This window comes from Salvia splendens, chromosome 5 (assembly GCF_004379255.2).
Source record: "Salvia splendens isolate huo1 chromosome 5, SspV2, whole genome shotgun sequence".
NCBI lineage: Eukaryota > Viridiplantae > Streptophyta > Magnoliopsida > Lamiales > Lamiaceae > Salvia > Salvia splendens.
The window spans coordinates 27,203,232-27,227,381 of record NC_056036.1 but is presented as its reverse complement, the minus strand read 5'-3'; the positions used below and the strand labels follow the sequence as shown (position 1 = coordinate 27,227,381).

At 35.4% G+C, this 24,150-nt stretch overlaps 1 protein-coding gene and 1 long non-coding RNA gene across 48 annotated transcripts in view; both read right to left on the bottom strand.

Moving 5' to 3' along the window:
- LOC121805251 overlaps positions 1 to 6,191 on the bottom strand; it is an 87,111-nt gene extending 80,920 nt beyond the window's left edge. For 27 of the 42 annotated variants that reach the window (XR_006051355.1, XR_006051382.1, XR_006051375.1 and 24 more), the window contains exons 1-4: positions 1,989 to 2,296; positions 1,742 to 1,826; positions 1,543 to 1,659; positions 1,305 to 1,453 (exon numbers count right to left, since the gene is read on the bottom strand). This is a non-coding gene — a long non-coding RNA (uncharacterized LOC121805251). Of the gene's footprint in view, positions 1 to 1,304; positions 1,454 to 1,542; positions 1,660 to 1,741; positions 1,827 to 1,988; positions 2,297 to 5,720; positions 5,806 to 5,967 lie in introns of those variants that run through there. The other 15 variants (XR_006051364.1, XR_006051368.1, XR_006051369.1 and 12 more) reach the window with 4 other exon arrangements.
- A 92-nt stretch (positions 6,192 to 6,283) lies between these two features.
- LOC121805248 (diacylglycerol kinase 7-like) lies at positions 6,284 to 22,642 on the bottom strand. Of its 6 annotated transcripts, none has more exons than XR_006051348.1 (37): positions 22,377 to 22,642; positions 21,852 to 21,930; positions 21,622 to 21,709; positions 21,018 to 21,147; positions 20,716 to 20,832; positions 20,028 to 20,227; positions 19,641 to 19,723; positions 18,405 to 18,868; positions 18,161 to 18,241; positions 17,877 to 18,078; positions 17,640 to 17,739; positions 17,194 to 17,295; positions 16,275 to 16,664; positions 15,829 to 15,945; positions 15,591 to 15,739; positions 15,144 to 15,226; positions 14,213 to 14,611; positions 13,966 to 14,050; positions 13,767 to 13,883; positions 13,528 to 13,676; positions 13,081 to 13,163; positions 12,150 to 12,548; positions 11,904 to 11,988; positions 11,705 to 11,821; positions 11,468 to 11,615; positions 11,021 to 11,103; positions 10,104 to 10,488; positions 9,858 to 9,942; positions 9,659 to 9,775; positions 9,422 to 9,569; positions 8,975 to 9,057; positions 8,043 to 8,442; positions 7,805 to 7,881; positions 7,606 to 7,722; positions 7,368 to 7,516; positions 6,921 to 7,003; positions 6,284 to 6,367 (listed from the first exon to the last, which is right to left on the bottom strand). XR_006051348.1 is itself a non-coding variant. In XM_042205050.1 (7 exons), coding segments are annotated over exons 2-6 (438 nt in total). In that variant the 5' UTR covers positions 21,884 to 21,930; positions 22,377 to 22,642; the 3' UTR covers positions 16,594 to 16,661; positions 19,641 to 19,722. The 6 variants fall into 6 exon arrangements, 1 of the variants encoding a protein (XP_042060984.1); XR_006051347.1 differs by having other exon boundaries at positions 6,284 to 6,364; XR_006051349.1 differs by lacking the exons at positions 7,368 to 7,516; positions 7,606 to 7,722; positions 7,805 to 7,881; positions 8,043 to 8,442; positions 8,975 to 9,057.
- Positions 22,643 to 24,150: the final 1,508 nt, after the last annotated feature.

Genomic DNA, 24,150 nt, shown 5'->3' with positions numbered 1-24,150 from the left:
CTTCCAAAAGTGCTTTAAGTCGAAGCCTCGCCAAATCGCCGTCTTCCCCCTCCCACTACTGCACCACGAAGCTCACCGTCCTCTTTCTTTGATTTTGCTCTCTGTTTTTTTGGCTTTTTTTGCACCTATCTGCTTCCACCATTTTCTTTTTTTTTTCTTTTTTTTCACATATCTGCTTCCTCTTTTTTTTTCTTGGTTTTTCTGTTTTTTTTCTTCTTTTCCAACCCTTATTCCAACCCTTCCATGTTTCTTTCTACACATTCTGCCCTAGTGTTGCCTTATTACAAAAGTCCTGCTGGGAGAAAGATAAGAGCTTATAAGAAATCTGAGTGTATGTACATAAACTAGATAAGCTACTTCTATGAATTATCTGTCTACTAGCACATACAATTCTCTACCTTGCATTTTCAATTTATAGAGAAGGGTTATGCATGCAATTTTTAATACAATAACACAACCCTACATTTGGCTAAATATTTTGCTAATAAAAACTTAAGTAACTTAAGATAAAATCTAATGGATAGTTACACAATGCCAAAATACATATCAATTGAAGATGCCAAATCAATGAAAGTCTTGCATAAGAATTGAAACTATTAAAATCGATAAAGATCAAGCTTGGAATAAGCTAGGTTCGCTCAACAAAACCAATCACTGAAAACCATGCGGACGTTGGAACGATAAAGATCGAGGGCCGATTGGTTATGGGGACTACTACGATGGTACCGTACGTCTAGGTGTGGTGTGTGAATAAGGGAAACTAGTAATACATGCAGGCTGCATCCCGTGGAATCAAAATCAGTGTTAGGAAAAAAAAGAATGAATCTTACCTTTATTTTTTTATTTAAATAGGAACTTGTGCACAGGGTAAGGTCTTTCAGTTGCGATAAATGGCTGGAGGAAACACGTAATGCAACTTGGGCATTCCAATTACCTTCATCTCATATAGATATCTTGTCAGATTGTATGTGATAAACATATTTTAAATGAGAAGTTTTTAACATACAAATTACAAACATCTGCTGAAATAATTATACAACACAATTCATGAGGCCTTTATGTCTGGAATATTTCAAAGGACACAAGTAGTAAATGAGCATAGAAGCACCTCAACCAAAATTCTAATTCACAAACGGAAAGAAACCTAAACAAGCCAAACATTTAGATTGTATAAATCAAGAGGCTGACAAATTTAACGGCCAATAGAACAACTTTAAGGACTTATTATGTCCATAAAGTTATTAAACTTATAAGGACATAAATGTTGGAAAAATTTGGCAGCGCTTGGAAGCTAATGAACTTACAAGAGAACAATCGGAAAGACTTCGGCGCAATAGAGGGCCAGATTCACCCTTCACAAGACCTCCTTTTGAGCTGATGATATTTCTTACTGTATTTATCCATTCTGCTTTGTCAGTAGCACTTTCAGCCTTCAAAACAACGGCACTATGGTCTGTGTAGATACCAGGGGGCTATATTTAGTTGTCTAAAAATTGAATTTGCAATAATTTCACAATGTGAAGGAATCAATATTCGTGGCACCTTTCAGGGACAGTCTTAGACAGAACTATACTTGTTATCTTGATTACTAGACTTTTTCCAGTTAGATTCATACTGATGATTGATATACTTTGCTGATCACTCCAATAGTCCTTGTACCTATTTAAAAAATAAATACAAGTCAGACACATAACAAAATTTGACACTTTGGCAGAAAACGTTCTGTTTCTCTTTTCTTCACCTCTTAATTTCATGAATAAGAAAAAAATTGGATAGCAAGCTGACATGATCCATCTAGTTCCTTTGCAGCGTTCAACATACACACTCTGGCATGAAGAGAAATGCCTTCAGAAAACTTAAAAATCAAAAAACGTTGGCGCTAGGCCATGATTAACAATAATTAGTATCATTCAGTCAGAATAAAAAGGTCAAAATACATGCATCCTGTGGATCAAAATCAGTGTTAGGAAATAAAAGAATGATCTTACCTTATTTTCATTGGATTTCGGATCTGTTAAGCGAGGGTACTCCACTAGCTGATTCTGGTAGCTGTTTTTCCCTAGTCAAGTTTTCATTCTCATTTTCCGGTCTTGATTTGTCTTCCAGAAGTGCTTTAAGTCAAAGCCTCACCAAATCGCCATCTTCCCCTCCCACTACTCCACCACGAAGCTCCCCGTCTCTTTCTTTGATTTTGCTCTCTATTTTTTTTCTTTTTTTTCACCAATCTGCTTCCACCAATTTTTCTTTTTTTTTTTTTTTTTTCACATATCTGCTTCCTCTTTTTTTCTTGGTTTTTCTGTTTTTTTCCTTCTTTTCCAACCCTTCCATGTTTCTTTCTACACATTCTGCCCTAGTGTTGCCTGATTACAAAAGTCCTGCTGGGAGAAAGGTAAGAGCTTCATAAGAAATCTGAGTGTATGTACATAAAACTAGATAAGCTACTTCTATGAATTCTCTCTCTACTAGCACATACAATTCTCTACCTTGCATTTTCAATTTATTAGAGAAGGTTATGCATGCAATTTTAATACAATAACAAACCCTACATTTGGCTAAATATTTGCTAATAAAAACTTAAGTAACTTAAGATAAAAATCTAATGGATAGTTACACAATGCCAAAATACATATCATATTGAAGACGCCAAAATCAATGAAAGTCTTGCATAAGAATTGAAACTATTAAAATCGATAAAGATCAAGTTTGGAATAAACAGGTTCTCAACAAAACCAATCACTGAAAATCATGAGGACGTTGGAACGATAAGATCGAGGGACGATTGTATGGTGACTACTACATGTCCGTACGTATAGTGTGGTGTGTGAATAAGGGAAACTATAATACATGGCAGCTGCATCCCGTGGATCAAAATCAGTGTTAGGAAACAAAAAATGTCTTACCTATTTGAAAATGGACACTTGTGGGCAAGGTAAGTTTTTCATAGCGTAATTGTGGAAAACCGGTATGCCACTTGGGCATCCATACCTTCATCCCATATAGTATCTGTCGATTGTCTGTAAGGGGAAACTTACGATAAAAAGAGAGATTTAGCTTAAGATTTATTAATGTTTTAAGAGTTTAGATGTTATATTTTTGTTATTTTCCAATTTTTGAATTATGTTATAAATAATAAGTATTATTTTATTTATTTAATTATTGACACCATATCCGCCATACTAATACGCCAATACTAATACGCCATATCCCTGTGGCGGTTTTTAGGCGAACCGCCATACGAGATTGATAACACTGGTAGTTGGGCAAGTCAAGGAACTCACTTGAACTGTTTATCCATTCAACATGAACCATCCGCAGCTCCAGCCATAGTTTTCGTACTCCTCTTTAACAAAATCCTGATATACATCAAACGAGCCAAACATTAAGAATTTAAAATCAGCGGTTGACAAAATTTCATGGCAATTAGATCAGCTTTAAGGACATAAGTATTGACAAATTGGCAATGTTAGGATTCACCCTTCACTTGCTAGGATTCACCCTTCACTTGACCTCCTTTTGGCAGCCTTATTTTCATGCGATTTCAGATATGTTAAGCGAGGGTACTCCACACTGATTCTGATAGCTGGTTATCCCTAGTCAAGTTAGCATTCTCATTTTCTGGTCTTTATTTCTTCTCTTCTAGAAGTGCTTCAAGTTGAAGCCTGGTCCAAATCCTCGTCCTGTTTTCCATTCAACACGAACATCCGCAGCTTCAGCCGTAGTTTTCGTATCTCCTCTTTAATAAAAATCTTGCATGCAGGGAGAAAGATTAGTGCTTCATAAGAAATCCGGCAAAACACAGCACTCCGGGCTGTAGGTACCGGGAAGAAGCTTCATGAGACAACAACCCTAAAGAGATTTGGCAGCCTTATTTTCATGCGATTTCGGATCTGTTAAGTGAGGGCACTCCCCTAGCTGGTTTTCCTAGTAAAGTAATGCATTCTCATTTTTCCGATCTTGATTTCTCTTCCAAAAGTGCTTCGATTAAAAGCCTCGCCAATTCGTCGTCTACCCCCTCCCACTACTCCATCACGAAGCTCCCCGTCTCTTTCTTTGGATTCAGCTCTCTAGATTTTTTCTTTTTCTAGATCTGTTCCAACCCAATTTTTCATTTTTTCACATATCACCTTCCTTTTTTTGTCTTCTTTTTCTGTTTTATTTCTACATTTGTTCCACTGATTTTTCCTCTTTTTTTTCCACATATCTGCTTCCTCTTTTTTTTTCCTTGTTTTTTTGTTTTTTTTCTTCTTTTCCAACCCTTATTCCAACCCTTCCATGTTTCTTTCTACACATTCTGCCCTAGTGTTGCCTGATTACAGAAGTCCTGCTGGGAGAAAGGTAAGAGCTTCATAAGAAATCTGAGTGAATGTACATAAAACTAGATAAGCTACTTCTATGAATTATCTGTCTACTAGCACATACAATTCTCTACCTTGCATTTTCAATTTATTAGAGAAGGGTTATGCATGCAATTTTAATACAATAACACAACCTACATTTGGCTAAATATTTGCTAATAAAAACTTAAGTAACTTAAGATAAAAATCTAATGGATAGTTACACAATGCCAAAAATACATATCATATTGAAGACGCCAAAATCAATGAAAGTCTTGCATAAGAATTGAAACTATTAAAAATCTATAAAGATCAAGTTTGGAATAAGCAGGTTCTCAACAAAACCAATCACTGAAAATCATGAGGACGTTGGAACGATAAAGATCGAGGGACGATGGTATGGTGACTACTACATGTCCGTACGTATAGGTGTGGTGTGTGAATAAGGAAAACTATAATACATGCAGGCTCATCCCGTGGATGAAAGTCAGTGTTAGGAAACAAAAGAATGATCTTACCTTATTTGAAATGGGACCTTGTGCAAGGTAAGGTCTTTCATTGCGTAAATGGTGGAAACCGTATGCAACTTGGGCATCCATACCTCTGTCAGATTGTCAGTAATAACCATATTAAAGAGAAAGTTTTAGCATACAAATACCAACCTATCCTGAAACAATTATAAAAAAACAAATTCATGAAGCTTCAAGTCTGGAATATTTCTAAGGACACAAGGAGTAAATGAGCATAGAAGAACATCAACCAAAATTTTAATTTACAAACGGAAAGAAAATAAAACAAGCCAAACATTTAGATTTTATAAATCAAGCGACGGACAAATTTAACGGCAATAAGAACAACTTTAAGGACTTATTATGTGCATAAAGTTAATGAACTTAGAAGGACATAAATGTTGGAAAAATTTGGCAGTGCTTGGAAGCTAATGAACTTACAGGAAAATCATGGAAAGACTTTGGCGCAATGGAGGGCTAGATTCACCCTTCTCTTGTCCTCCTTTTGAACTGATGATATTTCTTAGTGTATTTATCCATTCTGCCTTATCAGTAGCACTATCAGCCTTCAAAACAACGGCACTATGGTCTGTGTAGATACCAGGGGGCTCTATTTAGTTGTCTATAAATTGAATTTGCAATAATTTCACAATGTGAAGGAAGCAATATTTGTGGCACCTTTCAGGGACAGTCTTAGACAGAACTATACTTGTTATCTTGATTGCTAGACTTTTTCCAGTTAGATTCATACTGATGATTGATATACATTGCTGATCACTCCAATAGTCCTTGTACCTATTTAAAAAATAAATACAAGTCAGAGACGTAACAAAATTTGAAACTTTGGTAGTAAACGTTATGTTTCTCTTTTCTTCACCTCTTAATTTCATGAATAAGAAAAAAATTGGATAGCAAGCTGACATTATCCATCTAGTTCCTTTGCAGCGTTCAGCATACACACTCTGACATGAAGAGAAATGCAATCAGAAAACTTAAAAATCAAAACACGTTGGCCCTAGGCCATGATTAACAATAATTAGTATCATTCAATCAGGATAAAAAGGTCAAAATCCATGCATCCCGTGGATCAAAATTAGTGTTAGGAAATAAAATAATGATCTTACCTTATTTTCATTGGATTTCGGATCTGTTAAGCGAGGGTACTCCACTAGCTGATTCTGGTAGCTGGTTTTCCCTAGTCAAGTTTTCATTCTCATTTTCCGGTCTTTATTTCTCTTCCAGAAGTGCTTTAAGTCAAAGCCTCGCCAAATCGCCGTCTTCCCCTCCCACTACTCCACCACGAAGCTCCCCGTCTCTTTCTTTGATTTTGCTCTCTGCTTTTTTCATTTTTTCCACCTACCTGCTTCCACCAATATTTCTTTTTTTCTCTTTTTTTCACATATCTGCTTCCTCTTTTTTTCATGGTTTTTCTGTTTTTTATCTTCTTTTCCAACCCTTATTCCAACCCTTCCATGTTTCTTTCTACACATTCTGCCCTAGTGTTGCCTGATTACAAAAGTCCTGCTGGGAGAAAGATAAGAGCTTAATAAGAAATCTGAGTGTATGTACATAAAACTAGATAAGCTACTTCTATGAATTATCTGTCTACTAGCACATACAATTCTCTACCTTGCATTTTCAATTTATTAGAGAAGGGTTATGCATGCAATTTTAATACAATAGCACAACCTACATTTGGCTAAATATTTGCTAATAAAAACTTAAGTAACTTAAGATAAAAATCTAATGGATAGTTACACAATGCCAAAAATACATATCATATTGAAGACGCCAAAATCAATGAGAGTCTTGCATAAGAATTGAAAACTATTAAAATCGATAAAGATCAAGCTTGGAATAAGCAGGTTCTCAACAAAACCAATCACTGAAAATCATGAGGACGTTGGAATGATAAAGATCGAGGGACGATGGTATGGTGACTACTACATGTCCGTACGTATAGGTGTGGTGTGTGAATAAGGGAAACTATAATACATGTAGGCTGCATCCCGTGGATCAAAATCAGTGTTAGGAAACAAAAGAATGATCTTACCTTAAAACAAAAGAATGATCTTACCTTATTTAAAATAGGACCTTGTGCAAGGTAAGGTCTTTCATTGCGTAAATGGTGGAAACCGTATGCAACTTGGGCATCCATACCTTCATCTCATATAGTATCTTGTCAGATTGTATGTGATAAACATATTAAAGAGAAAGTTTAGCATACAAATACAAACCTATGCTGAAATAATTATAAAACACAAATTCATAGGGCGTCATGTCTGGAATATTTCAAAGGACACATGTAGTAAATGAGCATAGAAGCACCTCAACCAAAATTCTAATTCACAAACGGAAAGAAACCTAAACAAGCCAAACATTTAGATTTTATAAATCAAGAGGCTGACAAATGTAACGGCAATAAGAACAACTTTAAGGACTTATTATGTCCATAAAGTTATTAAACTTATAAGGACATAAATGTTGGAAAAATTTGGCAGCGCTTGGAAGCTAATGAACTTACAAGAGAACAATCGGAAAGACTTCGGCGCAATGAAGGGCCAGATTCACCCTTCACAAGACCTCCTTTTGAGCTGACGATATTTCTTACTGTATTTATCCATTCTGCCTTGTCAGTAGCACTTTCAGCCTTCAAAACAACGGCAGTATGGTCTGTGTAGATACCAGGGGGCTCTATTTAGTTATCTATAAATTGAATTTGCAATAATTTCACAATGTGAAGGAAGCAATATTCGTGGCACCTTTCAGGGACAGTCTTAGACAGAACTATACTTGTTATCTTGATTACTAGACTTTTTCCAGTTAGATTCATACTGATGATTGATATACTTTGCTGATCACTCCAATAGTCCTTGTACCTATTTAAAAAATAAATACAGGTCAGAGACGTAACAAAATTTGACACTTTGGCAGAAAACGTTCTGTTTCTCTTTTCTTCACCTCATGAATAAGAAAAAAATTGGATAGCAAGCTGACATTATCCATCTAGTTCCTTTGCAGCGTTCAGCATACACACTCTGGCATGAAGAGAAATGCCATCAGAAAACTTAAAAATCAAAAAACGTTGGCCCTAGGCCATGATTAACAATAATTAGTATCATTCAGTCAGAATAAAAAGGTCAAATCCATGCATCCCGTGGATCAAAATCAGTGTTAGGAAATAAAAGAATGATCTTACCTTATTTTCATTGGATTTCGGATCTGTTAAGCGAGGGTACTCCACTAGCTGATTCTGGTAGCTGGTTTTCCCTAGTCATGTTTTCATTCTCATTTTCCGGACTGGATTTGTCTTCCAGAAGTGCTTTAAGTCAAAGCCTCACCAAATTGCCGTCTTCCCCTCCCACTACTCCACCACGAAGCTCCCCGTCCCTTTCTTTGATTTTGCTCTCTGTTTTTTTTCTTTTTTTCCACCTATCTGATTCCACCAATTTTTCTTTTTTTTCTTTTTTTTTCACATATCTGCTTCCTCTTTTTTTTCTTGGTTTTTCTGTTTTTTTTCTTCTTTTCCAACCCTTATTCCAACCCTTCCATGTTTCTTTCTACACATTCTGCCCTAGTGTTGCCTGATTACAAAAGTCCTGCTGGGAGAAAGATAAGAGCTTAATAAGAAATCTGAGTGTATGTACATAAAACTAGATAAGCTACTTCTATGAATTATCTGTCTACTAGCACATACAATTCTCTACCTTGCATTTTCAATTTATTAGAGAAGGGTTATGCATGCAATTTTAATACAATAACACAACCTACATTTGGCTAAATATTTGCTAATAAAAACTTAAGTAAGTTAAGATAAAAATCTAATGGATAGTTACACAATGCCAAAAATACATATCATATTGAAGACGCCAAAATCAATGAGAGTCTTGCATAAGAATTGAAAACTATTAAAATCGATAAAGATCAAGCTTGGAATAAGCAGGTTCTCAACAAAACCAATCACTGAAAATCATGAGGACGTTGGAACGATAAAGATCGAGGGACGATGGTATGGTGACTACTACATGTCCGTACGTATAGGTGTGGTGTGTGAATAAGGGAAACTATAATACATGCAGGCTGCATCCCGTGGATCAAAATCAGTGTTAGGAAACAAAAGAATGATCTTACCTTATTTGAAGTGGGACCTTGTGTAAGGTAAGGTCTTTCATTGCGTAAATGGTGGAAACCGTATGCAACTTGGGCATCCATACCTTCATCTCATATAGTATCTTGTCAGATTGTATGTGATAAACATATTAAAGAGAAAGTTTAGCATATAAATACAAACCTATGCTGAAATAATTATAAAACACAAATTCATGAGGCTTCATGTCTGGAATATTTCAAAGGACACAAGTAGTAAATGAGCATAGAAGCACCTCAACCAAAATTCTAATTCACAAACGGAAAGAAACCTAAACAAGCCAAACATTTAGATTTTATAAATCAAGAGGCTGACAAATGTAACGGCAATAAGATCAACTTTAAGGACTTATTATGTCCATAAAGTTATTAAACTTAGAAGGACATAAATGTTGGAAAAATTTGGCAGTGCTTGGAAGCTAATGAACTTACAAGAGAACAATCGGAAAGACTTCGGCGCAATGAAGGGCCAGATTCACCCTTCACTTGACCTCCTTTTGAGCTGATGATATTTCTTACTGTATTTATCCTTCTGCCTTGTCAGTAGCACTTTCAGCCTTCAAAACAACGGCAGTATGGTCTGTATAGATACCAGGGGGCTCTATTTAGTTATCTATAAATTGAATTTGCAATAATTTCACAATGTGAAGGAAGCAATATTCGTGGCACCTTTCAGGGACAGTCTTAGACAGAACTATACTTGTTATCTTGATTACTAGACTTTTTCCAGTTAGATTCATATTGATGATTGATATACTTTGCTGATCACTCCAATAGTCCTTGTACCTATTTAAAAAATAAATACAGGTCAGAGACGTAACAAAATTTGACACTTTGGCAGAAAACGTTATGTTTCTCTTTTCTTCACCTCTTAATTTCATGAATAAGAAAAAAATTGGATAGCAAGCTGACATTATCCATCTAGTTCCTTTGCAGCGTTCAGCATACACACTCTGGCATGAAGAGAAATGCCATCAGAAAACTTAAAAATCAAAAAACGTTGGCCCTAGGCCATGATTAACAATAATTAGTATCATTCAGTCAGAATAAAAAGGTCAAATCCATGCATCCCGTGGATCAAAATCAGTGTTAGGAAATAAAAGAATGATCTTACCTTATTTTCATTGGATTTCGGATCTGTTAAGCGAGGGTACTCCACTAGCTGATTCTGGTAGCTGGTTTTCCCTAGTCATGTTTTCATTCTCATTTTTCGGTCTTGATTTGTCTTCCAGAAGTGCTTTAAGTCAAAGCCTCGCCAAATCGCCGTCTTCCCCTCCCACTACTCCACCACGAAGCTCCCCGTCCCTTTCTTTGATTTTGCTCTCTGTTTTTTTCTTTTTTTCCACCAATTTTTCTTTTTTTTTCTTTTTTTTCACATATCTGCTTCCTCTTTTTTTTCTTGGTTTTTCTGTTTTTTTTCTTCTTTTCCAACCCTTATTCCAACCCTTCCATGTTTCTTTCTACACATTCTGCCCTAGTGTTGCCTGATTACAAAAGTCCTGCTGGGAGAAAGGTAAGAGCTTCATAAGAAATCTGAGTGTATGTACATAAAACTAGATAAGCTACTTCTATGAATTATCTGTCTACTAGCACATACAATTCTCTACCTTGCATTTTCAATTTATTAGAGAAGGGTTATGCATGCAATTTTAATACAATAACACAACCTACATTTGGCTAAATATTTGCTAAAAAAAACTCAAGTAACTTAAGATAAAAATCTAATGGATAGTTACACAATGCCAAAAATACATATCATATTGAAGACGCCAAAATCAATGAGAGTCTTGCATAAGAATTGAAAACTATTAAAATCGATAAAGATCAAGCTTGGAATAAGCAGGTTCTCAACAAAACCAATCACTGAAAATCATGAGGACGTTGGAACGATAAAGATCGAGGGACGATGGTATGGTGACTACTACATGTCCGTACGTATAGGTGTGGTGTGTGAATAAGGGAAACTATAATACATGCAGGCTGCATCCCGTGGATCAAAATCAGTGTTAGGAAACAAAAGAATGATCTTACCTTATTTGAAGTGGGACCTTGTGTAAGGTAAGGTCTTTCATTGCGTAAATGGTGGAAACCGTATGCAACTTGGGCATCCATACCTTCATCTCATATAGTATCTTGTCAGATTGTATGTGATAAACATATTAAAGAGAAAGTTTAGCATATAAATACAAACCTATGCTGAAATAATTATAAAACACAAATTCATGAGGCTTCATGTCTGGAATATTTCAAAGGACACAAGGAGTAAATGAGCATAGAAGCACCTCAACCAAAATTCTAATTCACAAACGAAAAGAAACCTAAACAAGCCAAACATTTAGATTTTATAAATCAAGAGGCTGACAAATTTAACGGCAATAAAAACAACTTTAAGGACTTATTATGTCCATAAAGTTATTTAACTTATAAGGACATAAATGTTGGAAAAATTTGGCAGTGCCTGGAAGCTAATGAACTTACAAGAGAACAATCAGAAAGACTTCGGCGCAATGGAGGGCCAGATTCACCCTTCACTTGACCTCCTTTTTAGCTGATGATATTTCTTACTGTATTTATCCTTCTGCCTTGTCAGTAGCACTTTTAGCCTTCAAAACAACGGAAGTATGGTCTGTATAGATACCAGGGGGCTCTATTTAGTTATCTATAAATTGAATTTGCAATAATTTCACAATGTGAAGGAAGCAATATTCGTGGCACCTTTCAGGGACAGTCTTAGACAGAACTATACTTGTTATCTTGATTACTAGACTTTTTCCAGTTATATTCATACTGATGATTGATATACTTTGCTGATCACTCCAATAGTCCTTGTACCTATTTAAAAAATAAATACAGGTCAGAGACGTAACAAAATTTGACACTTTGGCAGAAAACGTTCTGTTTCTCTTTTCTTCACCTCTTAATTTCATGAATAAGAAAAAAATTGGATAGCAAGCTGACATTATCCATATAGTTCCTTTGCAGCGTTCAGCATACACACTCTGGCATGAATAGAAATGCCATCAGAAAACTTAAAAATCAAAAAACGTTGGCCCTAGGCCATGATTAACAATAATTAGTATCATTCAGTCAGAATAAAAAGGTCAAATCTATGCATCCCGTGGATCAAAATCAGTGTTAGGAAATAAAAGAATGATCTTACCTTATTTTCATTGGATTTCGGATCTGTTAAGCGAGGGTACTCCACTAGCTGATTCTGGTAGCTGGTTTTCCCTAGTCATGTTTTCATTCTCATTTTCCGGACTAGATATGTCTTCCAGAAGTGCTTTAAGTCAAAGCCTCGCCAAATCGCCGTCTTCCCCTCCCACTACTCCACCACGAAGCTCCCCGTCCCTTTCTTTGATTTTGCTCTCTGTTTTTTTTCTTTTTTTCCACCTATCTGCTTCCACCAATTTTTCTTTTTTTTTTTTTTTTTCACATATCTGCTTCCTCTTTTTTTTCTTGGTTTTTCTGTTTTTTTTCTTCTTTTCCAACCCTTATTCCAACCCTTCCATGTTTCTTTCTACACATTCTGCCCTAGTGTTGCCTGATTACAAAAGTCCTGCTGGGAGAAAGATAAGAGCTTAATAAGAAATCTGAGTGTATGTACATAAAACTAGATAAGCTACTTCTATGAATTATCTGTCTACTAGCACATACAATTCTCTACCTTGCATTTTCAATTTATTAGAGAAGGGTTATGCATGTAATTTTAATACAATAACACAACCTACATTTGGATAAATATTTGCTAATAAAAACTTAAGTAACTTAAGATAAAAATCTAATGGATAGTTACACAATGCCAAAAATACATATCATATTGAAGATGCCAAAATCAATGAAAGTCTTGCATAAGAATTGAAAACTATTAAAATCGATAAAGATCAAGCTTGGAATAAGCAGGTTCTCAACAAAACCAATCACTGAAAATCATGAGGACGTTGGAACGATAAAGATCGAGGGACGATGGTATGGTGACTACTACATGTCCGTACGTATAGGTGTGGTGTGTGAATAAGGGAAACTATAATACATGCAGGCTGCATCCCGTGGATCAAAATCAGTGTTAGGAAACAAAAGAATGATCTTACCTTATTTAAAATAGGACCTTGTGCAAGGTAAGGACTTTCATTGCGTAAATGGTGGAAACCGTATGCAACTTGGGCATCCATACCTTCATCTCATATAGTATCTTGTCAGATTGTATGTGGTAAACATATTAAAGAGAAAGTTTAGCATACAAATACAAACCTATGCTGAAATAATTATAAAACATAAATTCATGAGGCTTCATGTCTGGAATATTTCAAAGGACACAAGTAGTAAATGAGCATAGAAGCACCTCAACCAAAATTCTAATTCACAAACGGAAAGAAACATAAACAAGCCAAACATTTAGCTTTTATAAATCAAGAGGCTGACAAATTTAACGGCAATAAGAACAACTTTAAGGACTTATTATGTCCATAAAGTTATTAAACTTATGAGGACATAAATGTTGGAAAAATTTGGCAGCGCTTGGAAGCTAATGAACTTACAAGAGAACAATCGGAAAGACTTCGGCGCAATAGAAGGCCAGATTCACCCTTCACAAGACCTCCTTTTGAGCTGATGATATTTCTTACTGTATTTATCCATTCTGCCTTGTCAGTAGCACTTTCAGCCTTCAAGACAACGGCAGTATGGTCTGTGTAGATACCAGGGGGCTCTATTTAGTTGTCTAAAAAATTGAATTTGCAATAATTTCACAATGTGAAGGAATCAATATTCGTGGCACCTTTCAGGGACAGTCTTAGACAGAACTATACTTGTTATCATGATTACTAGACTTTTTCCAGTTAGATTCATACTGATGATTGATATACTTTGCTGATCACTCCAATAGTCCTTGTACCTAATTAAAAAATAAATACAAGTCAGACACATAACAAAATTTGGCACTTTGGCAGAAAACGTTCTGTTTCTCTTTTCTTCACCTCTTAATTTCATGAATAAGAAAAAAATTGGATAGCAAGCTGACATTATCCATCTAGTTCCTTTGCAGCGTTCAGCATACACACTCTGACATGAAGAGAAATGCCCTCAGAAAACTTAAAAATCAAAAAACGTTGGCCCTAGGCCATGATTAACAATAATTAGTATCATTCGGTCAGAATAAAAAGGTCAAACTTCATGCATCCCGGGGATCAAAATCAGTGTTAGGAAATAAAAGAATGATCTTACCTTATTTTCATTGGATTTCGGATCTGTTAAGCGAGGGTACTCCACTAGCTGATTCTGGTAGCTGGTTTTCCCTAGTCAAGTTTTCATTCTCATTTTCCGGTCTTGATTTGTCTTCCAAAAGTGCTTTAAGTCGAAGCCTCGCCAAATCGCCGTCTTCCCCTCCCACTACTGCACCACGAAGCTCCCCGTCTCTTTCTTTGATTTTGCTCTCTGTTTTTTTGCTTTTTTTGCACCTATCTGCTTCCACCATTTTTTCTTTTTTTTCTTTTTTTTCACATATCTGCTTCCTCTTTTTTTTCTTGGTTTTTCTGTTTTTTTTCTTCTTTTCCAACCCTTATTCCAACCCTTCCATGTTTCTTTCTACACATTCTGCCCTAGTGTTGCCTTATTACAAAAGTCCTGCTGGGAGAAAGATAAGAGCTTAATAAGAAATCTGAGTGTATGTACATAAAACTAGATAAGCTACTTCTATGAATTATCTGTCTACTAGCACATACAATTCTCTACCTTGCATTTTCAATTTATTAGAGAAGGGTTATGCATGCAATTTTAATACAATAACACAACCTACATTTGGCTAAATATTTGCTAATAAAAACTTAAGTAACTTAAGATAAAAATCTAATGGATAGTTACACAATGCCAAAAATACATATCATATTGAAGATGCCAAAATCAATGAAAGTCTTGCATAAGAATTGAAAACTATTAAAATCGATAAAGATCAAGCTTGGAATAAGCAGGTTCTCAACAAAACCAATCACTGAAAACCATGAGGACGTTGGAACGATAAAGATCGAGGGACGATGGTATGGTGACTACTACATGTCCGTACGTATAGGTGTGGTGTGTGAATAAGGGAAACTATAATACATGCAGGCTGCATCCCGTGGATCAAAATCAGTGTTAGGAAACAAAAGAATGATCTTACCTTATTTAAAATAGGACCTTGTGCAAGGTAAGGTCTTTCATTGCGTAAATGGTGGAAACCGTATGCAACTTGGGCATCCATACCTTCATCTCATATAGTATCTTGTCAGATTGTATGTGATAAACATATTAAAGAGAAAGTTTAGCATACAAATACAAACATATGCTGAAATAATTATAAAACACAAATTCATGAGGCTTTATGTCTGGAATATTTCAAAGGACACAAGTAGTAAATGAGCATAGAAGCACCTCAACCAAAATTCTAATTCACAAACGGAAAGAAACCTAAACAAGCCAAACATTTAGATTGTATAAATCAAGAGGCTGACAAATTTAACGGCAATGAGAACAACTTTAAGGACTTATTATGTCCATAAAGTTATTAAACTTATAAGGACATAAATGTTGGAAAAATTTGGCAGCGCTTGGAAGCTAATGAACTTACAAGAGAACAATCGGAAAGACTTCGGCGCAATAGAGGGCCAGATTCACCCTTCACAAGACCTCCTTTTGAGCTGATGATATTTCTTACTGTATTTATCCATTCTGCCTTGTCAGTAGCACTTTTAGCCTTCAAAACAACGGCAGTATGGTCTGTGTAGATACCAGGGGGCTCTATTTAGTTGTCTAAAAATTGAATTTGCAATAATTTCACAATGTGAAGGAATCAATATTCGTGGCACCTTTCAGGGACAGTCTTAGACAGAACTATACTTGTTATCATGATTACTAGACTTTTTCCAGTTAGATTCATACTGATGATTGATATACTTTGCTGATCACCCCAATAGTCCTTGTACCTAATTAAAAAATAAATACAAGTCAGACACATAACAAAATTTGGCACTTTGGCAGAAAACGTTTTGTTTCTCTTTTCTTCCCCTCTTAATTTCATGAATAAGAAAAAAATTGGATAGCAAGCTGACATTATCCATCTAGTTCCTTTGCAGCGTTCAGCATACACACTCTGACATGAAGAGAAATGCCCTCAGAAAACTTAAAAATCAAAAAACGTTGGCCCTAGGCCATGATTAACAATAATTAGTATCATTCGGTCAGAATAAAAAGGTCAAAATTCATGCATCCCGTGGATCAAAATCAGTGTTAGGAAATAAAAGAATGATCTTACCTTATTTTCATTGGATTTCGGATCTGTTAAGCGAGGGTACTCCACTAGCTGATTCTGGTAGCTGGTTTTCCCTAGTCAAGTTTTCATTCTCATTTTCCGGTCTTGATTTGTCTTCCAGAAGTGCTTTAAGTCGAAGCCTCGCCAAATCGCCGTCTTCCCCTCCCACTACTCCACCACGAAGCTCCCCGTCTCTTTCTTTGATTTTGCTCTCTGTTTTTTTGCTTTTTTTCCACCTATCTGCTTCCACCATTTTTTCTTTTTTTTCTTTTTTTTTCACATATCTGCTTCCTCTTTTTTTCTTGGTTTTTCTGTTTTTTTCCTTCTTTTCCAACCCTTCCATGTTTCTTTCTACACATTATGCCCTAGTGTTGCCTGATTACAAAAGTCCTGCTGAGAGAAAGGTAAGAGCTTCATAAGAAATCTGAGTGTATGTACATAAAACTAGATAAGCTACTTCTATGAATTCTCTCTCTACTAGAACATACAATTCTCTACCTTGCATTTTCAATTTATTAGAGAAGGGTTATGCATGCAATTTTTATACAATAACAAAACCTACATTTGGCTAAATATTTGCTAATAAAAACTTAACTAACTTAAGATAAAAATCTAATGGATAGTTACACAATGCCAAAAATACATATCATATTGAAGACGCCAAAATCAATGAAAGTCTTGCATAAGAATTGAAAACTATTAAAATCGATAAAGATCAAGTTTGGAATAAACAGGTTCTCAACAAAACCAATCACTGAAAATCATGAGGGCGTTGGAACGATAAAGATCGAGGGACGATGGTATGGTGACTACTACATGTTCGTACGTATAGGTGTGGTGTGTGAATAAAGGAAACTATAATACATGCAGGCTGCATCCCGTGGATCAAAATCAGTGTTAGGAAACAAAAAAATGATCTTACCTTATTTGAAATGGGACCTTGTGCAAGGTAAGTTCTTTCATAGCGTAAATGGTGGAAACCGTATGCAACTTGGGCATCCATACCTTCATCACATATAGTATCCTGTCAGATTGTCAGTAATAAACATATTAAAGAGAAAGTTTTAGCAAACAAATAGAAACCTATGCTGAAACAATTATAAAACACAAATTCATGAAGCTTCACGTAACCTATTTCTAAGGACACAAGGAGTAACTGAGCATAGAAGAACATCAACCAAAATTTAAATTTACAAACGGAAAGAAACTAAAACAAGCCAAACATTTAGATTTTATAAATCAAGCGACGGAAAAATTTAACGGCAATAAGAACAACTTTAAGGACTTATTATGTCCATAAAGTTAACGAACTTAGAAGGACATAAATGTTGGAAAATTTTGGCGGTGCTTGGAAGCTAATGAACTTACAAGAGAACCATGGAAAGACTTTGGCGCAATGGAGGGCCAGATTCACCCTTCTCTTGTCCTCCTTTTGAACTGATGATATTTCTTAGTGTATTTATCCATTCTGCCTTATCAGTAGCACTATCAGCCTTCAAAACAACGACAATATAGGCTGTGTAGATACTAGGGGGCTCTATTTAGCTTTCTAAAAATTGAATTTGCATTAATTTCAAAAGGAGAAGGAAGCAATATTTGTGGTACCTTTAAGGGACAGTCTTAGACGGAACTATACTCGTTGCCTTCAATAATAGACTGGGTGCTTTTCCCGAATCTGGACCATTTTCTTTTTTATCTTTAGAGCTCTCTTTTGGGGAGGAGTTTCCTCAACTCTTGCAACTTTTTCCAGGTTAGATTCCTGATGATGATTGATATACTTTGCTGATCACTACAATAGTTCTCGTACCTATTTAAAAAATAAATACAAGTCAGAGACGTAACAAAATTTGACACTTTGGCAGAAAATGTTCTGTTTCTATTTTCTTTACCTCTTAATTTCATGAATAAGAAAAATTGGATAGCAAGCTGACATTATCCATCTAGTTCCTTTGCAGCTTTCAGCATACACACTGACATGAAGAGAAATGCCATCAGAAAACTTAAAAATCAAAACACGTTGGCCCTTGGCCATGATTAATAATAATTAGTATCATTCAGTCAGAATAAAAAGCTCAAAATCCATGCATCCCGTGGATTAAAATCAGTGTTAAGGATATAAAAGAGAGATCTTACCTTATTTTCATGCGATTTCGGATCTGTTAAGTGAGGGTACTCCACTAGCTGATTCAGGTAGCTGGTTTTCCCTAGTCAAGTTTGCATTCTCATTTTCCTCTCTTGATTTCTCGTCCAGTAGTGCTTTAAGTTGAAACCTCGAAAAATCGTCGTCTTCCCCTCCCCCTACTCCATCACAAAACTCCCCGTCCCTTTCTCCAATAGCCTATACTGCTCTCTGTGTTTTTCTTTTTCTAGATCTGTTCCACCATTTTTTCTTTTTTTTTTCCTCATATCTACTTCCTCTCTTTTTTCACTTCTTTTTCTTCTTTTTCTGCTTTTCAACATCTGTTCCACCAATTTTTCTTTTTTTTCCACATATTTGCTTCCTCTTTTTTTTCTTTTCTCCCCATCTTGCTCTTATTCCAACCCTCCCTTGTTTCTTTCTACACTTTCTGCCCTAGTGTTGCCTGATTACAGAAGTCCTGCAGGGAGAAAGGTTGGAGCTTCATAACAAATCTGAGTGTATATACATAAAACTAGATAACAACTTCTTTGAATCATCTATCTACTAGCACATACAATTCTCTACCTTGCATTTTCAACTTATTAAAGAAGGAATATGCATGCCATTTTAATACAATAACACATCCTACATTTGGCTAGATATTTGCTAAAGAACACTTAAGTTAAGACATCTAATGGATAGTTACACAATGCCAAAAATACATATCCTATTGAACTCGCCAAAACCAATGAAAGTCTTGTATAAGAATTGAAAAGTATTAAAATCGATAAAGATCAAATTTGGAATATATAGGTTCCCAACAAAACCAATCACTGTAAACCAAGAGGACGTTGGAACGACAGAGATCGAGGGAGGATTGGTGTGGTGACTTCTACATGTCCGTATGTGTACGCGTGGTGTGTAGATAAGGGCAACTATAATACATGTAGGTTGCAGCATTATAATATAGGCAAAATCCGAATCCAATTTTTTTAAACTAAAATAGGGTCAGCCTGACCAGGCCAGCCCAAGTAACCCGTAAACCCATTAGGGCTGGCCCAAATAATCCGATTTCATATTCAGGTCACAATTTTTAGCCTTGACCCTATAACTTTATAAACTGTTATTCATGTTGACCCACGGGTTTCAGCTGGATTGACATCCCTAATCTTGATGTTGGATCATTATATCAGAATTTCATGCATCCTATGGTTCAATATCAGTGTTAGAAAATGGAAGAATGATATTACCTTATTTGAAATGGGACCTTGAGCAAGGTAAGGTTTTTCATTTCATAAATGGTGGAAACTATATGCAACTTGAGCATCCATATCTTCATAACCCATGTAGTATCATATTAAAGAGAAAGTTTAGCATACAAATACAGACCTATGCTGAAATAATTAGAAAACAAACGATAAACATATTAAAGAGAAAGTTTAGCATACAAATAAACCAAAATATTGCATCACTACGTTTAGCATACACACTTTGATATAAAGAGAAATGCCGTCAGACAACTTAAAAATCAGAATACTTTGGTCCTAGGCCATGATTAACAATCATTAGTATCATTTGATATGAGGAACAATTATATGAATAGTGAGATGTGGGCAATGATCTAGATGTGGACTTACCAGTGTTGCCAATAATGTAATTGATGCGGTTGAAGAGAGACCAACAGGTACTCCAGCGACAGCAGCCTCGTCCCCAATCCACCTTGTGTCCGGACAAGCATCGGAGAATATGACAGCCTTAGGTTGATGTTGATCAATGAAACTAAACCAATCATCAAAGAAGTACTGCATATATTTCTCCTCTTCAACCTTTGCACCATCTGCAGAGTGCATAGCAAGAAACTAACTCAAGTTCAGACACAACTAGGAGAAGGCCTAAAGACTGCAGTAACTTTTCATATGCACCACAATGGATGGCTTCCCTTAAATAGGAATTTTTGTGCATTGGACTGTTCAAAAAACTGTTTTGTACTTTTCGTACGGAATAAAATACGAGAATAGACTAACTAAAAAGGTGACCAGAGCACCAACTTATGTAAGTTCAACCATTGAAAAACATTTTGAGATAGAAAAATTCAAGCATAAGTTGACGAAGAGAAAAAAGGTAGAAAAAAATAAGAAAACTTCTAGTGAGGTCCCCCTCACCCCAACAGTAGTTGCTAGCCATTTGCTTGAGAGGTGGGACAAATGAAAAACAATCATGTTATGCTCTATCATAACTAGTATTAAAAATGATATATTTTCATTGACCCACACACAAGAACTTTACTTATTTTTGTTCAACCTAGCTGGAAAAGCAGTACACTACCTGTTCTATGTGTTTGGAGGATATTACTTCAGCCATAACCATCAAAGCAAGCCATCCATGTTTAAGACCAAAATTTTCGAGACAACCATCATTGGGGTAAGCCTGAACAAACCCCCTCTGGCAAAACAAAAAGGAGGAAGAATGAGAAAATGAGATAAAAATGAATAAAAGATTCATCATCGTGTACCTATAAAACCCTCCTCTTAAGTGATCAAATAAAATTGGTAATTAAAAGTTAAGAGGAAAATAATTATGAATAGATATAAAATAGAATTCCTACATTCTCAATAGAGAAAATTTACCGGCATCAGTTGAGAGGAGACGCAGAAGCCACCAGAATATGTATTATATAAAAGTAACTATGCCTTGATCTCCCAAAAAACCAGGAGGGGGGGGCTCTTTCCCTATCCACTGTTGTTGTGCAACCGCTTACTGCAATCTCCAAAGAAATGTTCTTTATCAGTTTCACTTTCTACTTAATGTCTTATCTATTTTAAAATTTACTTTTGAAAGTGAAGCATTCAAGGAATAGTGTGACATTCAATAGGACGAAATGCACCATCTATAAAGTACCCCACAAAATATTTTCGTGTTTTAATGTGAAGAATGAAACCATGAAGCGCCATTGAAAGCAGGCTGTAGGGAGAAAAAACTAAATTTAACACCTCAGCAGGAGAGAAATCAAAATGCATCTGTTCAAGAATAGTAATGATTTGAAGATAAATATCTAAAACCCAAGATTGGCCTTTGCTGTAGAAAACACATTTCTAGAAAAACGTTGTGAATATAAAACTAATCCTGCACTCAAGCAAGCCATAATATGTACTTTTCTTGAAAACAAAACATAAATGAATAATGGTATTTTCTTAAACAGCTGAAGTTATAAGTTGTGGATTATTTAAGTACCTTCTCTAGATAATCTGGCTTTAGCTTGCTCCATGGATTTCTTCCGCTTCCATAGTTAGGAAGATTAAGAACAACAATAGATCTCACGCTGGAAGATCCATCAGAGTTCGGTTAGTTATTTCATAATGTAATGTAATCATATTAGACCAAAATAATTGTAAAATGGCATAGGACACTCCTATCAAGATTATCCAACTTGATTTGTTTTAAGTACCAAAGATAAAATCAACCTTGATAAGACTGGAATTTGCATTTCTCCCATTTCAAACGACCTTCTTTACGTAAATCCTCAAGATGTTCTTCAAAGACCTGGGCAACAATGTGAAGAGCATATTGAATAATGACACAACTTATTATTGAAAGACTGAACTAAACAACCTGAATGTGACTCAAAAAAGAAAGCCAGAAGCTAACATGTAAACATGTTATAATAAAGTTGTTCATGCAAAGAAAACCACTGCTGATAAAGAGCTCAGATGATGTTTCAATGATAAAGAACCACCTTGAGCAAGAATGACAATATTGTAGTTATCTGGTTAGCATGGTCAATACACTGACAAATCTAAAAAATATTCAAATAGGGACTCAAGAAGTAATGTTTAATGGTCAGTACAAGAATGTCACACAAAACCAACCTTACCCGTCACCTCCTGCTACCTATACATATCAAGGTATTATATCTATGATCATCATTGATATCTGAGGAACAATGAGCAGTAATTTGAAGCATGGAAAAGTTAGCAAAACATTCATACCACAATCTTAATTTTCTCACGGGTTGCTTTTGCGCAATTGTCTCCAAGATTAACAAAATTCTCCAGTCAAGACAATCAATTCATGTGGGAGAGAGAGAGAGCGGAAAGAAGGGACGGTGGGATGGACGGCGACTTGGCCAATCGCCGGCGGGAGAGAACTGATGAGGAGGAAGTCGGAGTAAGTGCCCTAGCGAGAGAGAGTGACGGAATGGGATGAAGTTGGGGAGCCCTAATTTTATTATATGAAATAGATTGCAACGGGAAAATGGGATGGGAATGGGATTTTGTTTTGAAAAGAGAGAGAGCAAATATTTAAATACGTTCGACTTCTTTTTCTTTTTCCATTTTTCTTTTAGTTCATTAGTTTTGTAGAAGTAGGAGTAGTTCTTTTTTACCACCTTATTTTAATTCTTTTTGTGGCCAACAATCAACAATCAACAATCAATAATCAATAATATTTTACTGTGACACATATTTCCAAATATTCAAAATCATAAAACTTATTTTTTATATAGGAATATGATCAATTGCTAATTCTTCCCTCGTTAACTACAACTTATTTAAAATTATAGTATTTTAGAAATATTGTGGTCTATAATTTACCATGTATAATTTTGTTTTTCATTTTTTAATATTAAAAAGATAATAACAACTATCAAATTTAGGGTTTAGGAACACAATATCAATATAGTGTATGAAATACATCAACACGAAGACATGACAAATGTCAACACAATTTCATATTGACATTGTACAAGTATTATATTGACCTATTATGTAATTTGTATTGATATAAAACTGCTTCTTCAAAAATCAAAAAATTCAAGATTTTTTTTCTAATTTTGACTTCGAAACATATGCATATAGGATATCGTTGGAATCGTTCTAAAATTATCTTTAATTTGATATATGTTGTGTGAAAAAATAATTTAAAGTTTTGAGATATTTTTAAAAGTTAGTTATAACTACTTTGGTGTTAATTGACATAAATACCTAATTGACATTTTTTATTCAATGTATTGATACTCGTAGTTGAATGATCTTAGCCTTTGATTTTAAGATTTAATGCATATCATTTAATTGTAGTTAGCAACTTAACTATGAGTTATCAATATAGCACATCCCTTGAATATAAATTGTGCAAATTTGAGTGTTTAGAATGTGTGTCAAACACAGTTAGATAATTTTACTTTTGTACCTTATTATCATGAATTTGAGCATGAAACAGTGGACCACTTTGGCATATGCATATTAAAAATAATGCAAAAAAAATTTTCCCAAAGAAGCTATAGAAACAATTAACTATTGTTATTTACTCTTTAACTATCAAAATATAGTTGAAACAAAATTAAATCAAGCAAAGCCCAGCCCAAAAGCTTCCACTCTTATTGAAGCCCTACTTTAAGAGAGTATAACTAACAAAATTAGTTTCAGCTTTGATGGGAGAGAAAGAGCCAAAGAGGTGCATTTCTGGCGGCAAAGGTGAACCATTGTCACACGGCTTCATCGAGGAAGGTTCAATGTTCCCTGCCTAGAGCCACCGGCCTCCTTTCCCCTCTCGTTTTCTCTTTGCAATAGTTGTCCGGCGCTGCTATCCGCCGCCAGCCACTACTAGAAAATTAGCCTAAGACTACATTAAGTTTGTGGCACTTTTTAAAAACTGCCACTACAGATAGTCACTCAATGCACCACCTTTTGCCACACTTATATCCTAAACTAATATTGCATCTCCAAATAAATACCATGAAGAGATTCATGTAGTGGCACCTGTGCC

Bases quoted from the DNA above. Each gene is read 5' to 3' on its own strand.
- LOC121805248 (XM_042205050.1), bottom strand. From the start codon at position 21,883: ATGGGAGAAATGCAAATTCCAGTCTTATCAAG. The intron at 21,710-21,851 runs GTTGATTTTATC...TGGATCTTCCAG, and splicing joins CAAATTCCAGTCTTATCAAG to CGTGAGATCTATTGTTGTTC. The intron at 20,228-20,715 runs GTAGTGTACTGC...TGCACTCTGCAG, and splicing joins CCTCCAAACACATAGAACAG to ATGGTGCAAAGGTTGAAGAG.